Below are 19,898 nucleotides of genomic sequence, written 5' to 3' on the forward strand. Positions count from 1 at the left end.
AAACGTTGAAGACCCCTGCTCTAAGTAAGTTTTGCTGATGATACTTAAAAACTTTTACTTAACTTACTTAATTTCCAAAGCAGGACTTGTACTTGTAACATAGTATTTTAACAGTGTGGTATTAGTATTTTTAGTGAAGTAAAGGATCAGTGATCTCTGCTCCCACGACTCTGATCCCGCTCAACACTTTCAGTTCCTGGAAACAGTGGCAGCTGATCAGATTAGTGAAACTACAGAGCTCCATTTATGAAGTCAACCTTGCTTTCTTTCTCTGATCTGCAGCCAGCTGGGTGGGTAAACTGTCTCCGTCGGTCGGTTCCCACATTTATCAAACTGGCTTCAAAGACCGATGGTGAAAAAACGTGACAACAAGTTTTCAGGCTCATTAAAGTTGGTCCCGTCTGTCAAACAGCAAGCTGACTGCAGCTTATAACTAGCGATGGTCAAATGAAGCTTCGCGAACCACGGTCTTTATTTTCTGAGCTCACTAGATGGCGCGCTCGGTTCAAAGAAAAAGGTTAAAGGAACGCCACGCTTGAGCTACGTTACTGGTTGCACAGCGTTCGGCATTCGACTGGTCGTGGCTGTTTTCCTAAGATGGCGCTTTCATGTATACGTGAACGGTACTGTCTTTATAAACTATCTTTTTAATAAACTGTCTGTACACTTACAAAGTCCTCAATGCTTTGGTTTACATGTAGGGAGCCTCATGATGCTACCAGGGAAGTGTGGTGGTATTTTGAGCCTTGTTAGTGGTGTAGAAATAGAGATTTCTTTTCACTTTAGCCCTAACGACTAGCGCTATAAGCTAATTAGCGGTTTGCGCTCAAACTAGTCACATTTATATTAGCATGAAAACATATCCCAGAGAACGGTCGACTCGGTACACGTGTTATTAACCCCTAGGTTCATTTAGCGCTGGATTTCTCCTTTAACATGAAATCTGTTAACAGTGCGTTAAAAGAAAACTTTGCCTATCTGGCAAAGTGCTCCAGGGTTGGTTTTACACAGCCGATACAGCTCAGGTGTGAAAGCGACCTTAGGCCGGCTACACGCTGGTTTCGTGGCGTCTTTTCACACCAGAAACACGTCTGATGTGGCGCTGCTGCTTGCGTTCGTAGGTTTCCTATTGATTACTGCACTCAAGCAGTAGTTTACTTCATGTTAAACATGAATATATACTGATTTGATTACGGCAAAATAGGCTACAAAATATTTCGTGCAATATTTGAAAATCGATAATTATTATTATTACTTTTTTAAATGACATTTATATCTGCATTTATGTCACAGCCTAGAGACTTTCAAACATCAAAATATCATTTATTAATATGGATTTGTGTCAAAACGACATATAAACATCTTTTCGTATTCTATTTTGCCTGGAAATGCTTCCAACACGCTTGCGTCTCGCGTGAAAAATAGGCGTCGGTTCTGTTTCTAGCGCGCACGCTTTTTCCTCGCTCGAGCTGTGCCTGAGACGTGCGTGTCACGCAGGCGGCGCGCAAGCTCTAACCTGTCAACATGGGAGCCGAAATAAAGACGGACACGCCACGCAGCCAGTGTGCAGCCGGCCTTAGGCCGGTTACACACTGGCTGCGTGGCGTGAGCGTGGCGTTTCTGTTGCGTGGATTTCTCTATGTCTTTACACACCAGAAACATGCCTGACGCGCTGCTGCTGCTGCTAGCCTTGTCTGGACACATGGATGTTTCCCGTTGATAAAATGAAATACCATGTTAAACATAAATATATACTGATTTGATTACATCAAAGACAACGTCGGCAGTATTGACGGCAAAATAGGCTACAGAATATTTCGTTCTGTATTGACAGGTGCAATATTAGAAAATCAATTAAAAATAAATTACATTCATATAGGCCTATCTGCATTTATATCAAAACCTAGAGGCTTTCAAACATCAACATGTCATTTGTTAATATGTATGTGTGTCTAAATGACATATAAACATATTTTCCTATTCTATTTTGCCTGGAAACGCTTCCAACACGCTCGCGTGAAAAATAGGCGTCAGTCCTATTTCTAGCATGCACGTGTCTCATTCCGGCAGTGCGTACGCTCTAACCTGTTAACACGGGAGCCGAAATATAAACGGACACGCCACGCGGCTGACACGCTCGCGTGACGCGTCCAGTGTGCGTCCGGCCTTAGTTCCCGCGTGTTGCTGACCTTTGAGTTGAGCGCACACTGCAGCGGCGAGTCTTTGCTCTTGTTGAGGATGTCGGTGCTCGCTCCGTTCTCCAGCAGCACCTGGATGATTCCCTCGTAGCCCCAGCGGGCCGCCATGTGCAGCGCCGTGTCGCCTTTGTCGTTGTGCAGGTCCAGGCGGCACGTTTGGTGGTCGTAGTACACCAACGCCTTCACACACTGACACACAACACACACACACACACACACACACACGCAAAGCGTCGCCGTCAGAGCCCAGAAATCTTTGGACCTCTGGACTCACTCCACATCTGCAGCCGACAACTCTTTTTTTTAATTATCAGTTAACATTAACATAACATTCGATAAATGGCTTATTGTATTAGAGTAAAAAATAACATCACAAGTTACCAAACAAGGTACAAAAGGACGTCAATAACAGTCAAAGTAATGATGCAAAAAAAGAGAAAAGCAGCCATTCCTGTTGCTTGAGAATCAAAATTTTCTATTTGTAGACTAATCCAACGCTTTTGCTTTTGCTAATTGCTAATAAAAAGCTAATTACTGTTACTGTAATGTTACTGTACGAGTAAAAAATACAGCGCTGTTCAAGAGTATTTGTCACACTTCGGTTCAGGATCTTCAAACAAAATTTCATATAAGACGAAGACAAGCTGAGTAAACACGAAATGAAGTTTTTAAATTATTATTTCATTAATTGAAGGAGAAAAGTTGCCCAACAACTGTCCCTTTGTGAAAAAGTAATGGCCCCCAATCATAGCAGCCATTTTGACATGTTTCAGGCAAACACAGGTGAAATTAATAGTTCATCTAGTTTGAAGATCTGAACCAGTAAAGTTGATGAATATCGAAAAATAAATGAAGACATCAGTATGGGGGCTAAAACGTCTCACAGCACATTCAGAAGAAATAAAGTTGAGTTTTAGGCCTCTAAAAACTGACTGAACACAGTTTATAGTCACGCATCCCGTAATGAGCAGCCATTGCTTAGTATTAAAAGGTCAAAAGATAAAAAATAAAAAAAAGGGTTGGGGCAGGGGTGTCTGACGGGGGGTGGAAAGGGGACTGAGTTCCCAGGGCCCTCATGTGAGGAGGGCCCTGAAAGATGCTAGAATGAATAGCTGTGGGGAGGGGCCCATAGAGAATGCCTTTCTTTAAGAATTTTTTTGGGGGCATTTTTAGGCCTTTTATTTTGATAGGACAGCTTGGACTTGAAAAGGGAGAGAAAGGGGGGAATGACATGCAGCAAAGGGCCGTAGGTCGGAACCGAACTTGCGGCCACTGCATTGAGGACTGAGCCTCTGTAAATGTGTACAAGCTCTACCAGGTGAGCTAACCAGGCGCGATAATGCCTTTCGACAGGGCCCAGAATGTTGTGCTACGCCCCCTGGGCTGGGGGCCACTGGACTAATCCATTTATAGTAAGATTAGACAGGATTAGAGCGGGGCGATTTGTTTCCCTAAAAAAATCTGCAATTGTTTTATAAAAAACTCAATTCACGATTCGATTTGATTTCCCCCCCTTCCATTTAAAACAAAATAACTGCGAACTGTAAATATATTTAAAAAAAAATATATTTATTGTATTTAATTAAAGTGCATCAACGTAAACAAAATTGCAAAGGCAAACCCTTTCTCCAAGTGAAAAGTCACTGTGCAGTGTGCAACAAAGATTGTTAAACATCCAAATAATTTATTCTGTATTTGGATTAAAAAAATAAATTAAAAAAATCGATTTTTTTGAAAATATCAAATCGATTTGACCTACCATTTTTAAATCAAATCGATTTTTTTCCCAGCCCTAGACAGGATGTGTGCTCAGAAAGTGAGTGTTTGACTTACGTCCTCGTGTCCGTACATGCAGGCCAGGTGCAGCGGCGTGTTGCTGTTGTTGTCCTGAGCGTCCGGGTTGGCCTTGTAGTGCAGCAGCAGCAGCTGGAGCACAGAAAGCGCATTGTGTGATATTTGTACGACATATTACTGTCATTATTTACATTATTTATTGTCCTAAAAAGGTCTGCCTTGTTTGGTAACCCATTGTTGAACCTGGACACAGCATTTAAATATCCTCTTTAAAATTTGTTGTCCGTAACTTTTAGATATAAATGAACGTCAGTCACATTCAAGCCGTTGCCAAATGAGTTGCTACAAAGCTAATTAAGACCATCAGCTCCACACAACTCTCTCTGTAGTTCTCAGCATGACTATGTTCAGAAGATTGTGGCGTCCGGTGACTTTCCCGCGCAGAAACTCGAGTGAAGATAATGACCTCTTCTGAAGAGTCCATCATGTTATTTTAAATTCTCGGTGTCCTCCTTGGCTACTAGGAAGGCTTGTATCATGTGGACAAGCCGACAGTTTTGTTGTCATTACTTAGGATTCCTCATGGGTGCGACAGAAACTACGCACTATAGCTTTAAGAGTTGAAATGTTGAAAAACTGTTTTTTTCATTTCCACCTCCAGCTGTTACAGAGCAACATGATTCATCGGGCGTCTTTGTGTTTGTGTCCGCCTGATGAATGTCAGTCAGTCCAATATTCTCTCTCTTTGAGCCGTTTGTGGTGTCTGCAAACTCACAAGGGAAATATCAGTCTCTGTAGCTGCTAAATGCTCCGCTATGTTCAACCCTTTCATATAATCTTTCTTTAAATGGGCAAATGAAACGGAGGGCATTCTCATGATTCTTCTGCGTTATGTATCACACACAGTTAAATGCTGTATGTTGTACGAGTTTGTGTGAGTTAAGGCTGCAAGTACCGATTATTTTCAGAGTCGATTTATCGGTCGATTATTTTCTGGATTAATTTACTAGATGTTTGGTCTCTAAAATGTCAGAAAAGGGGGGACATGTGGATCAGTGTTTCCCAAAGCCTCAAATGTCTCGTTTTGTCCACAACTCAAAGATCTTCAGTTAACTGTCACAGAGGAGAGAAGACACTAGAACAATATTCACATTTAACAAGCGGACATCAGAGAATTTTTACTTTTCTTTCATTAAAAAACATGACTTAAACCGATTAATCGATTGCCAAAATAGTTGGTAATAAAATAGTTAATTTAATAGTTGCCAACTAATTGATTAATCTTTGCAGCGCCACGCAGTGTGAGTGTGTGTGTGTTTACCGTGACTCCCTGGAATCCCTTCTGGCAGGCCAGGTGCAGCGGTGTGAGGGCGTGGTAGTCTGTGGCGTTGACCGGCGCTCCTTTACACACCAGCAGGTCGATCAGCTTGGTCTGACCTGCCACACACACACACACACACACACACACACACACACACACACACACACACACACACACACACACACTCGTTAAAATCATCGTTAAATAATATCATCTTTCCTCTCTGTGTGTGTATGTGTAGGTGTGTATGTATGTATGTATGTATGTATGTATGTGTGTGTGTGTGCACGCAAGTACCGATGTATGTATGTGTGTGTATGAGTATGTATGTGTGTGTGTGTGTGTGTGTGTGTGTGTGTGTAGGTGTGTATGTATGTATGTGTTTGTGTATGTATGTATATGCGTGTGTGTGTGTGTGTGTGTGTGTGTGTGTGTATGTATGTATGTATGTATGTATGTGTGTGTATGTATGTATATGTGTGTGTGTGTGTGTGTGTGTGTGTGTGTGCATGCGTGCGTGCGTAGGTATTGTGATAGAAATTTTCTTGCAGCAGCAGAGTTTAGTAAATATCAATGATAAAAATGAATACGATTAAAGACTGTTTGAGAATCAAACCAAAATCTGGTCTTTAAGCATTTATTATATTTTGCAAAATATGAGAATACAGATTCACAGGTACAGTAGTCGCAGTACAACTGAAAGAGCATTTCTAAAATAAAATCTAAACATCACATCATCATGTAATCAAAACCTCTCTTAAGCCACCCCTCTCACTTTATCTTTTAGCCTGGCCATAGTTCAAAAGAGGACATCATGAAAAGTCAAACCATCCTCACCTTCCCCTCTGTCCCTGTTCTTTTCATTAGCCCAAACAATAGTTTATCTCAGGAGGCAGAAACCTACGTAGTTCTCACTGTTGTAAACAGTCATCGGCCTTCTCCACTTCTATCTAAGCAAAAAGACAACAATGTGAGAAGGTTCAGGCTAGTAGAACTAAATAACTCTACTGGGCTATAGTTCACGGTTGCCAACTATTTCACTTGGAGCCTTTTGAATCTACACATGAAGAAGCTAAATCTTGTGGCGTTATAAAACAATCAAACCAATGGTTAATATCATTAAACAAATGGTTAAAATAAAATTTGCCACCACAGTGTGTGTATGCATGCGCGCGCATGTGTGTGTGTATGTATGCATGCATGCATGCGTGTATGTATGTGTGTGTGTGTGTGTGTGTGTGTGTGTGTGTGTGTGTGTGTGTGTGTGTATATATATGTTTGTGTGTGTATGCATGCATGCGTGTGTGTGTAGGTGTGTGTGTGTGTGTGTGTGCAAACACAAACAGCTGCTCACCGCAGATCGCGGCGACGTGCAGCGGGGTGTAACCTCGGTCGTCTCTGGAGAACGGCGTGACGATGGACGGGTCGTTCAGCCGCCTGCGACAGGAAGTCAACAACCACAGTTACTTTACAGAGGCAGCGAATGGTCCGACTGGTAAATCAGAGAATTACCGGAATCAGTGCTTGGGTCAATAAATACAGATTTGAAATGACCTTTTAATGAATAATTGGTCTTTGTACATTTTTTTGAGAACAGCATCAGAGAGTAAAGCAGCTGTGCATCAAATGTTCAACTCCATAAAATGCAGTAAAGTGTGTGTGTTTTATTTTATTGGTTGCCAGAATTACTCAAAATAACTACTTTTCATCTGCAGTTCCTGTGTGCGTGTGTGTGTGTGTGTGTGTGTGTGTGTGTGTGTGTGTGTGTGTGTGTGTGTGTGTGTGTGTGTGTGTGTGTGTGTGTGTGTATTGGGAAGTGAAAGAGCAAACAGCTTTTCGTTCCTGATTCCCTCGCTCTGATGCAACAACAAAAAAATGTAAAATGAAGAAATGAGCTCAAGGAGAAAAGAAAACTCAGATGATTTCCTGGAATGCAGTCTTGATTATGGCAGCTTTGTCTCATTTCCAGTAAAACAAGTCACTCTAGGAGAGCTGCGTGTTTGTAGGTGTGTGTGTGTGTGTGTGTGTACGCTGACCCAGACAGCTGGAGGTCACAGACGTCACAGGAGCAGAGGGGATGACACATCCTGACATCCTCGTTGCTCTCCCCTTCACTCAGCAAACGTTGCACCTCGGCTTCGTTTCCATTGGCTATGTGCTGCGACACACACACACACACACACACACACACACACACACACACACACACACACACACACACACACACACACACACACACACACACACACACACACACACACAAATTAATGGCCATACAACGACCCCTAACTCACACACAGAATCAGTTTTTAGAGTATTGTGTACAAGTGTGCTTGTTGACTGTGTGTACAGGAAATACGTACATTTTGTACTTGGATTTTGCATGGTTGGCTTTTCGTTTATTTGTACAGACCGTTTTTTTTTTTTTTTTTTTTCTTGCACTCCTGACTGCATATCAAGTCCCCCATCTGGGTAATAAAGTGAATCAACTGAACAAGGAAACATCGAGGCACCCCAAACACCAAATGTCTTCATTTGATTTCTATAAGAACAATGTGTTGGCAAGAAGTGGATCCTGAACAGACAACTACAGCTGCAGCAATTCAAAAAAAATTATGTTTAAACATGTTGATAATTAATTAGTAATCGTTTTAAGTAGTTGTGTCCTCTTTAAAAAGGTCCGTTGTGTAGGAATTTCTCCCATCTAGCGTTGAGATCACGTATCGCAATCTCACCTCTCTCCCGCCACGCAGTTTAAAGTACGTATTACAGCTACGGTAGCCTTCACGCTTCAAAAAGCCGCTCTCTTGCTCTTTTCAATCTCCTTTTTTCTTTTTCTGGGCGAAGAAGAAGACTCCTGTTCCTGAAATTTGGATTTTGAATATGTGTCACTGCATGCAAAAGTGGGATTTTCGTCAGTAAGCGGCACTGTAGATTGTCGTGGAACTTCAGGTTTACAACTGTACACGGCAATTTGGCACCGAAAACTGCCGTGAATTGACGGTAATTGACGTGGGCATTGCTTGGCAGTTGTCCCCCCATGACACGCCCTCCCACTAATTCTAGGGGAGGCTTTAACATGTAAATGAAAATGCTGTGAGCTATACAAATGCAAATCTGGGTAGTCAGGTGACATTTTTCTAAAAAGGTATTAACTTCATTTTAAGAAAATCTCTTAAAATAGATCAGGCTCAGTATAGCCTAATTGTAGACTCTTCAATTTTAGCTTGAATTGATTTATTTAATGAAAGTATGCTAGATTAAAGTGATGGTTCGGAGTAAGTTCACCCTAGGGTCCTTTGCACCATGACCTCGAGCCAAACAACCCCCCGGAAGCTTTTTTTCACCTGGGTCAAACATTGGACGAGTTAGCTTTGTCAGCTAAATAGCTTAGTGCAAGAGCTAATGGATTTGTATCTCGTAAATGACACCACTAATAATAGCCTAAATGATACCAAACTTCTACACTTGTACAAATAGGTTATGCACTCATAAAACAATGGATTGGAAAGTTTGTAAGTACACCAAAAGTTTATGTAAATAACACTTGGCTGTTGGCTTCCGCTCTCTGCTGCTGCTGTTGCTGCCGGCAGTTAGACGAGTGCTTAGGGGACGTCTACAAATTACACCGAAAAGAGATGCAACAAAAATATTTATTAATTTAACTTTTTTTTTTTTTTAAGTAATAGCTGTAATATAACTAGCAGGAGACAAGTTATAATTGAGGTAAGTTTGGAGACACTACCTTATTTAATCATTAAATTAATAAATATTTTTGTTGTGTCTCTTTTCGGTGTAGTAATTTGTAGACGTCCCTAAGCAATCGTCTTACTGCCGGCAGCAGCAACAACAACAGCAGAGAGCATAAGGCAACAGCCAAGTGTTATTTACATAAACTTCTGGTGTACTTACAAACTTTCCAATCCATTGTTTTATGAGTGCATAACCTATTTGTACAAGTGTAGAAGTTTGGTATAATTTCAGACATTATTAGTGGGTTCATTTACCAGATACACAGTTGGATCCATTAGCCCCTGCACTAAGCTATTCAGCTGATAACGCTACTCTACGGTAACTCTCCCAATGTTCGACACAGGTGAAAAAAGCTTCTGGGGGGGTGTTTGGGCTCGAGGTCATGGTGCAAAGGACCCTAGGGTGAAGTTACCCGTGTATGTCATTAGCAATGACCAATATTATGTAAAAAAGATACACAAAACAATTTATTTCAACAATTAGTTTTAATCAGGCTTTGCCACAAAAGGTAAAATGTGCATTCCATGATTCATTCAGTCTCCTAGAGCTCAACCACTGTGCATAGTGACATGACTACAGTGACCTTTCTTTGGTCTTGCTCATCCAAGATTGTCTGGTGGAAGACAGAGGCACCACTGTACAGTTTTTTTTGTGGGCTGTAAATTGTCGTTAACTGCCGAAAATTAGGGGGATTTCCGGGCGTTTCCCACTTTTCATGCAGCGTGTGGTCCTCCATGTTTCCTTCTTCAAACTTGCCGGGGCCAGGAAGCTACGATACCCATTAGCAGCACCTGTGAGTTCATCACGTGACAGCGGAAAAGCGCAAGGCGGAGCAGTATGTCCTGTACGTCCCTCACCAGCTAACGTATTTCAAGATGGAGCATGAATATGGAGCGTCAAGCCAATAGGAATACTTGGAATTGATGGTGGTGGTAAATATTCATGAAAAAGGCAACACAGATTTTGATAATGACTGACTAAAAATGTTAGACACTGGACCTTCAAAAAGGCAATAAAAGTCTTCAAACAATCTAAAAATGACAGTAAAGCATAAGTTATGCATAAAATCTACGCCATGGCTACGTATGTAGGTACGTGGAGACACGGACTTACACTGTAGCCTGACGTGCATCTCTCGAATGTAATGAATGTAACTACACGTGGCGACGACGCACGTTGCTCGGCCGTGGCTTGGTAGCGTTGCATTCCCCCCCGACTCATTTCCTGGTTCTCCTTCTCCGTAAACAACATGAGATCAAGGAGAGGTTAAATTCTCCTGCTCCAGATTTCCCACCGTGGTCAGAAAGAACAGAGGAGACCCTTTGGTTCTCTCACTAGGACTCTAGAGTCACTACTCACTCTGAATATAATAGCCGTCACTATCTCACTTCTCCCTCGCTCTACAACACACTCCCCACACACACACGCCGGCTTGACGCACACACCAGCACTCAAGTATAAACTTCAGGCCACTTACGTAGGCTACGGCGAAAGCTCTGCGTGGAGCCTCCGCACAACCCTAAATCACACATAAGGTTGGATTTCTTTCTTTTTTTACTGTTTTCTAATGTTTTATAGAAAAAATGATTGGCAGATTAATCAATAAAGAAAATAACGTCATGCAACTTTGTTGGCCAACATCAATCAAAATATGTATAACAGGAAACTAGTGGAACGTGGATTTCGGGGCCTTATTTAGGTGCCACTTAAATGCCTGCGCTTCTTTCTGATGCTCCAAAACGGACGTTAGAGGCAACCTAATCATCGTTGCACGGGACGCTAGTTAACTCTACACTCGACAGCAGGTAACGTTAGCCTACCGTTAGCTAGTTAACTCTACACTCGACAGCAGGTAACGTTAGCCTACCGTTAGCTAGTTAACACTACACTCGACAGCAGGTAACGTAAGCCTACCATTAGCTAGTTAACACTACACTCGACAGCAGGTAACGTTAGCCTACCGTTAGCTAGTTAACACTACACTCAACAGCAGGTAACATTAGCCTACCGTTAGCCAACAGCTGGAGTAAACACGGTTAAAATGCTGACAGCTAAATGGTGTAAAAGTGTGTCTGTATTTCACTGGAGAGGATTTCAACAACAGTCTGTAGCTGCCGTTTGTAGATGTGTTCATTTGAAATTCGCCTCGCCAGCCTCGTTCTTCATTCATAGTTATTGTAAAATACCCTTTTCCCCATCCAGTGGTTGTTTTTGTCGTTTATCAGGAATTTACTGGTGAAATAAGTTATTGTTATTACATTTTTAATAAATCTTTAATTTTGAACCCCGTGGCCTTAGCAATAAACAAAAATGTGTCACCTTTTTCAGCCCTTCTGAGTTTGCAGGTATGTGAAATAAAATCCCAGACTTTGACAGAGGCTGAAAGAAAGAAAGAATCCTAAAAAAAAAAAATCATATGCAAGTGTCTAAGTATTGCTTAGCAAAGTATTTTCGGTTTATCCTTGCTCCTTTTTTGTAGGCAACACGTGGGGGCAGTTAGAGGAACATCAAACCTCAATATTCAGCCCTAACGATGAGTTTTTATTTCTCAACATGTGAATGTGTGGTAAACTGCTGAGGCATTTGTGGTCCTGCAGAGAGGCGGTTCAGTTTCCCTGAGCTCACCTCAAACAGACAGTGGATGGGCGTGGCAGTGCTCTGAGTCAGCAGACTCATCCTCTCTTTGAACAAGGCCTTGTCGTTCAGCTCCCCCGAGCCCTGAGGCAACACAAACAAACACATGACCAGCTTCGTTAACATTAAATGCTGCTCAGAGATTTTTCTGCATTGACTATTTTTTACTTTTAATATTTAAAGTACATTTCCCTGATGATACCTGCATACTTTTACTTAAATAACATTTTCAATGCAGGACTTTTACTTGTAACAGAGTATTTTTACAGAGAAGTATTCTGAATACTTCTTCCACCGCTGGAAACAACAAACTGGGATGAAAGGAACCACAGCTCTGTTCCTCTGTGTGAGTGCGTGCGTGTGTTCTTGTTTAACTACATTCGTGGGGTCCAATAACCGGCAATACGGTACACTTCTGGGGTCCGGACAGCTTTTTGGGGCCAAAATGCTGGACCCCACAAGTTTAAAGGGCTGTTTGAGGGTTAATACTTTGTTGTATGATTAGAGATAGAATTAAGGGTAAAGGTTAGGCATTTAGTTGTGATGGTTAAGGTTAGGGTAAGGGTAAGGGGCTAGGGAATGCATTATGTCAATGACAAGTCCCCACAAAGATAGTGCCAAGCACAACGTGTGAGTGTGTGAGTGAGTGAGTGAGTGAGTGAGTGAGAGAGAGAGAGAGAGAGAGAGACTCACAGTGTGTGTGTCCTGCAGCTTCCCCAGGTTGATGTACTCCACCGCGGCCTCGAAGGTGCTCAGACAGTAGCTGAGCTCGTCTTTACTGGAGTGGCTGAAGCAGAAGTTCCTGATGTAGCTCAGGTTGGCCATCCTGAGGACAAACACCAAAGTCACTCACCGATGAACTGAATTGAGTTTATTTTGAACATGTCAATTAAAAATTAAAAAGATAAATAAGAAAATGTGCATTTCGGTAAGGGCAAGAAAACCAACAAAAACTAAATCCTAAGCAAACATATCTTTCAAAATGATTGTAAATGATTCAAATAAGGATTTCCATGTTCAAAAAGGAGTAGGAAGAAGATAAACAAAATTTTTTGGACTCCACAAAAAGCTCCTCGGTATTTGATTGTCATGATTGGATGCAACTAATACCTTTTTTAAAAAGGTTTTTAGTAATTTTTCATTGCAATTACAATTTTCAGCAACCCCTCCCCCCAAAAACCCACAACACATTTCTCTCTCAACCTCTGCTGTACTACAACAATCAAACAAAAGAAAATGATATGGCAGTGTCAGAGTAAAGCCCCCCTATTATATGTCTTCTTCTTTTACAAACCGGTCAAATGACAAAAAGTGACTTGATTTAGGAATTGACTTGCCTTAAAAGGTGCAGTAGGTAAGACTTATAAAACTAACTGTCATATTTGCTGAAACTGACCCTATGTTCCAGTAGAACTACATGAAGCAGGTCATTGAAAAAAAAAAAAAAAATCTGGCTCCACCTGCAGCGCAATTTGCAAAAATCCACCGCTCCCTGTTCAGATGCACCAATCAGGGCCAGGGGGCGTGTCAATCACAGCTCATGCACACGCATTAATTCTCCCTTGTGGGGGGAGGGGCTTAGGAGACCGTGTTTGGCTTTAGAAGAAAGGGACTGAGAAGTCGTCGATGTTAAAAAAAATTTGGCTAAGTCCTGGATCTTCACAATCCTACCTACGGCACCTTTAACTAAAGACCTGTAACTTGACCCCAAAAAATAACTTGAGACTTGGACCAAATGACTTGAGAATGACTTGGGACTTGAGCAAACATGACTTGGTCCCAACACTGCTATCACTCCAGAATGAAATATCTCAACTACTATTAGATTAAGATTAAAAAAATTTTTTTCCAGACAATGACTCCTACTGAGGTTTTCTTTCAGCTGCACCGCAAGGTTCATATTTGTGCTTCACACATTCATGTTCCCCTCATGATGAATTGTAATAACTTTAGTGATCCTTTGTGTCATCATCAGGTCAACTTTTTAATACTATGGTTTATGATCATGCTACGAAGCCTCGAAGAGTTCCTATCATGACTGTTGTGGTTTCATCCTTTTTCAGCTTCCCTCCATGTGACTGATGACAAAGTGGAATTACACTACTGCACGTTTACATCAAGGGGGTAAGCTTCGCTTCAGAACTCATACCTCCTATGACGCCATTTTGATGCTACCAAACGATCACCTCCCGTTAGCATCCCAGTGACTGTCATTCATTAGGACTTCACTTAAAGCGAATAACTTTACATGATATGTATGTATATATGTGATATGTGACAACTGATCATTGTTGTAAAGTAACAAGTACAAATACTTTGTTACTGCACTTCGGTTGAATTTTCACATATCTGTACTTGGTTATGTATATTTCTTTACATTACAACTTTTACTTCACTACATTTCCCCAAAGAATCTTCGTTACTAGCAGGAAATGTTTTCGTACGTTGGGAGTGAAAGATTCTTTCTTTTTCTTTTTCTCTGTACTATAATAATGCCACAATAAAGTTCATAATCAAAGTTTTTTTTCCCCTTTTACTTCTATTAATTAAGTACATTTAATAACTCCGCCCATACAGCCGACGTATTCACGTAACGCTTCAGAGGAAAGGACGTGTCATCCCGCTAAAACACATTTGCTCGTTGCCTCTCTCCTCCGAGAGGGGCAAGAGGAGGATTCAAGGAGGCAATTTAAGGGCTATGCAGCATTTTGTTTCCTCCAGACAATGCACAAATTCCCCCGTCCCTGCTCACCAGTTGGGGATTTCGGTCTTCACCAGCAGGTAGAGGATGACTGAGAGCAGGTCGTCCGCACACACAGCCTCTATACAGACTGCAGAGAAACACACTCAGTTAGGTGAAACACTGAAAACACACAAACATAAAACCCATGAGGACACTCTCCCTATGCCCAAACCAAAATGACTAAATTGACCACTTGACAAACATTAATTAGGAGCGGATCGTACCACTCTGCAGGCTGACAGCGGGGGCTGTTGTGGGCCAATAAGATAAGATTTCCAAAGCAAACTGGACAAACAGAATAAAGGCTAACAGAGCAGGTATTGTCCTACACGCTGATCGGATTACAAGGATGTTTAGCGATCACGGAGAGTTCAATCTGCCTGTCCACAGAAGTGACCGGCCGACTGACTAGAGAAGGCTACATCCACAATACTACGTTTTAGTTTAAAAACAAAATCATTTTTGCTACTTTTACGCCTCGTGTCCACACTATTCAGGAGTTTTTGAGCCCCTAAAACAGAGACATTTGGACAAACAACTGCCCCCGTTTTGGTTTTAAAACTCCAGGGTTGCTTTGTAGTCTGGACGGGCACAAACGTAGACCTTTGGAAACGAGGACCCACGTCAGTCAGTCTAATACATTTCTGCTCTTACTTTTCACCACTGTTGTTCTTTCTCCAAAGTATTTTTTGTGTTTTCAACTCATACATCCATGATTTTCAACTGCTGAGTCAACGTCAGACAATGGGCTTCCTGTTTACATCGGCACGCACATGCCCAGTGTGTGTGAATGGCCATGTGATATGTGTTGTCAGACGTGTAAATATGTAAGGAGATTAGTTCTGCTACTGGAGTTAAAGTCTTGTGTGGACATAGATCGTTTTGGTCTCAAAAAGCTGTGTAAAAAATAGAACGTTGTAGTGTAGATGTAGCCACACTTCGCCAATAATCATCAGAAATAAATGTGTAAAAACAGCAGGAGATAAAAAATGGAGGTAAAGAAAAGCATGTGTAGAATTTTGTGATGTTGTGGGTAACTTAAATGACCACTTTTCTTTAAAATGACAGCAGAGTTCATAATTTCCCTTGTTTCTACTTATTTTTAGACCGCAAGGGGACTTCCTTTGACACACTGAGCTCCTCTCTCCTCTCTCTTTCCATCTGTGTGCATCCATGTCCCAGAAATGCTTGTTACTAACTTAGCTCTTATTCCCCAGAGTCCTTTTGTTTTTTCGCCCAGCAGTTTTCCTTGGATTAGGGTGGTACTTAAATCATGGTTGTAGCTGTTGCCGTGGTCCTGCTCCGCGCCCTGCTATGCCCTGTTACACCATGCTACGCTCTGCAACGTCCTGCTATGTCCTGCTACATCCTGCTACGCCCTGCTATGCCCTGCAGTGCCCTGCTACACCTTGCAGTGCCCCTGCTACACCATGAACTACTACAACTACTATTTCTAGTCACTGATCCATTTTCTTTATTGTGACTATAATTGCCACTGTTCATCACATCCCCAACCGGCACCGTCAGACACCGCTTACCAAGAGCCTGGGTCTGTCCCAGGTTTCTCCCTAAAAGGGAGTTTTTCCTCACCACTGTTGCACTAAATGCTTGCTCTTTGGGGGTATTACTGAAACATTTATAAATTACAGAGTGTGGTCTAGACCTACTCTATCTGTAAAGTGTCTTGAGATAACTCTTGTTATGATTTGATACTATAACTAAAACTGAATTGAATGATAGAAGTGTTGAATTGCAGTAAAAATTAAGTTCCACTCTTCAGATCTGGAGACGGAGATCAGAAAACTGAAGAACTGGAGATTTAATGAACAGATATATTCACACACACACACACACACACACACACACACACACACACACACACACACACACACACACACACACACACACACACACACACACACACACACACACACACACACACACACACACACACACACACACACACACACACACACCTCGACTAACACTCACATGATTTTGTCGGCCAATCAATTAGTTAATTTCATCGACAGATCTGTAAAGCAGAGTTTCTCCACAAAGAATCATGAAAAACCACCAATTTAAACCTTGTGTTTACCAACCACGTGTCATTCAGCATGAAAAAGCAATAAAAAAAAAAAAAAAATGACTAACCGTCTTAAAAAATCTTATTTCTACTGAGACCAAAACAACCGATTACGAAAAAGCACACATCTTAGCTGCTAACTCCCCCGGACTGTGAACTGTTGGCTGCTCGTCTGTCAACGGTTATGATGGCTAACGAGGGTTGGCTATCGGTCAGAGAGAAAAACAAAAAAAAACGAAAATAGCATCCCTAGTTTATTATAAATAAAAATGGGTAATGTGAAGAGATGTTAATGTATGTAGTTTAGGGAGGTGCTACACTAAACTACCAGAAGTGCGTGCACACTTCTGACCACCTGTTGTGTACTGTTGGTCTGCAGCTCTTTTTCCTGATTTGGACTCTTTAGTTCCAACGAAGGGAAATCTGAATCTTTTTAATTTTTGAAAAAAACTTTCAAGAATCAACAATAATTTGGAGGCCCCCCCCTGCATTGACTCCTGACTCCCCCGTTGAAGATTGCTGGATTAGTCGACTAATCTACCAGGAGGGGGCAGCTTTAAGAAACAAAGACTCCGACGGTGCATACCGGTGCCTCTGGGGGTCTGGGTGGCGGTCAGGGCGACTCGGCGCAGGCAGAGCAGTTTGAGCAGCGGGGAGGTCTGCTGGTTGAGCTGACTCAGCTCTCTCTTTGCCCGAGACAAGTTTATACTGCAGAAAAAACAACAACAGGAGGAGCACAACATAAGATATAATAAGATCAACCTTTATTGTCCCGTAGGAAATCAAACTAACCCAAATTCCACGTAGGGAAACTACTGTAGCAATAAACTCCTTTCTGAAACTTCTGAAAAAGGTTCTTAAAGTCAGCAGAACTGTTTGACTGGAGTTAAACATGTCACTGAGAAACAGTATTATATCACAAGGCATAATTTCATACTTTGGTCACGTCAAATTAAGAGCTGCAACGATTAGTCGGTCCATTACGCTAATCAATAAAAGAAAAATATGATGCAAAAATGCAAAAAAAATTATATTTTTAGCCTCTCAAATAGAATAGTTTCCTGCACTTTTATATCATTCATATCATTAACAAACTTAATATCTTTGTGTTTGGGACTTTAAAAAACTAGAACATTTAAAGGAATCACCTTGGTCTTTGAGAAACCGAGATGGACAGGGAGTGGATATAAACAGACATATATCATATATCATATGCTCGGACTACCAGGTGCTGCAACATGTTGAACAGACCTGAACTCCGGTTTGACTCCCAGCTCTTTCTGCTGCAGCTCCTGCAGACTCCTGCTGGTTTTGTTGAAGGCGGCGTCCTGTTGACGAGCAGCAGAGCAGACATGAGAGCCGCTCTGCGACACATTACATCCGCATGAAAACACTCCCCGAGTACTAGGGTTCGCCCGATATATATTTATATATACAGGCCCTGGCCAATTATCAGGCTGATTTTTCATAAGATGACTTTTTTCGGGCATTTTAGATGAAGACATGAAAGGGGAGAGAGAGGGGGGGAATGACATGCAGCAAAGGGCCGCAGGTTGGAGTCGAACCCACGGCCGCTGCGTCGAGGAGTAAATCTCTATAAATGTGCGCCTGCTCTACCAACTGAGCTAACCCGGCCACATAAGGCCGTTTCAACACTATCTGACTCTCTTACTGGGTATCACGTTGGAAGTTTCTACTTTATTAAATACTTGCTTAAAAGCATTTAAACAAAGTTTTGTGTTAGACTTTGTAACATTACAAAATCGTTATTTTGACTTAAAGATGTTCCTTTTCACTGTAAATGTAAAATGCATATTGGTTCCAAATATGGGTCATCTGTTTCATTCATTACAAATACTGGCAATATCTCGTCTCTAGACTTTATCCTTGCACTATTGGACTTATTTGCACTACCACCATTACACCCCCTCTCATAGAGCACCTTACCATGCAGACTGAATCACAGGGTCAGTCCCTGCCCTGTCACTGCAAGCCTCTCATGCTTACACATCCCTCAGTACGTTCATGTGGCTTTTTTGATTTCTTATTTAGTATCTTTTCTTTTCTTGTCCATATTATTCATGTGGATTTTCTCATTTTATCATCCTGGTTATGATGTATGTGTATGTTGTGTGTGGTCATTAAGCTACTGGGACATTGAATTTCCCCTTGGGGATCAATAAAGTATCTATCAATCTAATAATCGGTATCTGTCTTAAAAAAAACAGTATCGGTCGATCCCTACCGAGTAAATCAGCATCCAGTTTTTCTTATTTTCACACACACAGCAAAAAAGAAAATCACGCTATCCAGCCATACAGATAAGTAAAATATCCTTTAGTATAAAGTAGCTCCAACAAAACTGTAAAGTATCCAGAGGAACTACAACACAGTTTCTGGAAATTAAAGTTGCTTTAAGTGTTTAAAGAAAAAAAAAAATAAAGTAAGTAAAGTAATTTTCAAAGCTGTGAGCTCCGCAAATAAAACTCTGAATTCTCCATTGTAAAAGGGCAGAGGGAGAAATCTCAAAACTTGGACACATCAAGCCAAAACTATCTGTATGGAAAGACAGAGGCGAGAACATGTGTATGTATAAGATATTTAATAAGCAAGTATACGGTCAGTGTGTTAGAGCAGTGAGATCGCAAACATACCTGACTGGCTTCAAGCGTTCCCACAAAGTTAAAAATTAAGTCATGGATACCATGATGAACGTACATCTGGGATAAGAAGAAAAACATTTCAGTTAACAGAACAGCTGAGAGAAAGAAAAGTTGAAATCACAGAACCGGCATCTGTTTTATTAGCAAAAGAAGTCAGAACAAAGAACCCAACTGAATTATTCATTTATTATTAAAAGGGGATGTTTAAATTTTTTATATATATATATATATATATATATATATATATATATTTATTAAGGGTGGGGGAAAAAATCGATACAGCATAGTATCGCGATATTTTCCGTGGCAATACTGTATCGATACACAGACGCCAAGTATAGATCTTTTACTATGTATGTGTTGGTCAGTTTGTCTGCTTGACAATCCCATTTTGCAGCAATAAAATTTAAATGAGATGAACAAACAGAAATGTATCTTTTTAGATAAAACAGATGTTGAAAAAGTTTCCTTTCTGGGGACATCATTTGAAATTGGGAACAATATCGCAGAATATTGCAATATGTTTAAAATCGCAATAATATCGTATCGTAACATAACAAGTATCGGGATGATATTGTATTGTGAGATATAGAGATATATATATATATATATATATATATATATATATATATATATATATATATATATATATATATATATGTGTGTCCATGAAGAAAGAGGAAGGATATAAAACTGCTAAAATATG

At 41.0% G+C, this 19,898-nt stretch overlaps 1 protein-coding gene across 1 annotated transcript in view; it reads right to left on the reverse strand.

The window, feature by feature from the left end:
- ankrd27 (ankyrin repeat domain 27 (VPS9 domain)) overlaps positions 1-19,898 on the reverse strand; it is a 63,948-nt gene that overhangs the window by 22,356 nt on the left and 21,694 nt on the right. The window contains exons 8-18 of the mRNA XM_028585361.1: positions 19,184-19,249; positions 17,781-17,857; positions 17,116-17,237; positions 14,453-14,531; positions 12,394-12,526; positions 11,692-11,784; positions 7,350-7,471; positions 6,668-6,750; positions 5,314-5,429; positions 4,032-4,124; positions 2,190-2,387 (exon numbers count right to left, since the gene is read on the reverse strand). Coding sequence (XP_028441162.1) covers positions 2,190-2,387; positions 4,032-4,124; positions 5,314-5,429; positions 6,668-6,750; positions 7,350-7,471; positions 11,692-11,784; positions 12,394-12,526; positions 14,453-14,531; positions 17,116-17,237; positions 17,781-17,857; positions 19,184-19,249 — 1,182 coding nt within the window. The remainder of the gene's footprint in view (positions 1-2,189; positions 2,388-4,031; positions 4,125-5,313; positions 5,430-6,667; positions 6,751-7,349; positions 7,472-11,691; positions 11,785-12,393; positions 12,527-14,452; positions 14,532-17,115; positions 17,238-17,780; positions 17,858-19,183; positions 19,250-19,898) is intronic.

Source organism: Perca flavescens, chromosome 8 (assembly GCF_004354835.1).
Source record: "Perca flavescens isolate YP-PL-M2 chromosome 8, PFLA_1.0, whole genome shotgun sequence".
Lineage (NCBI taxonomy): Eukaryota > Metazoa > Chordata > Actinopteri > Perciformes > Percidae > Perca > Perca flavescens.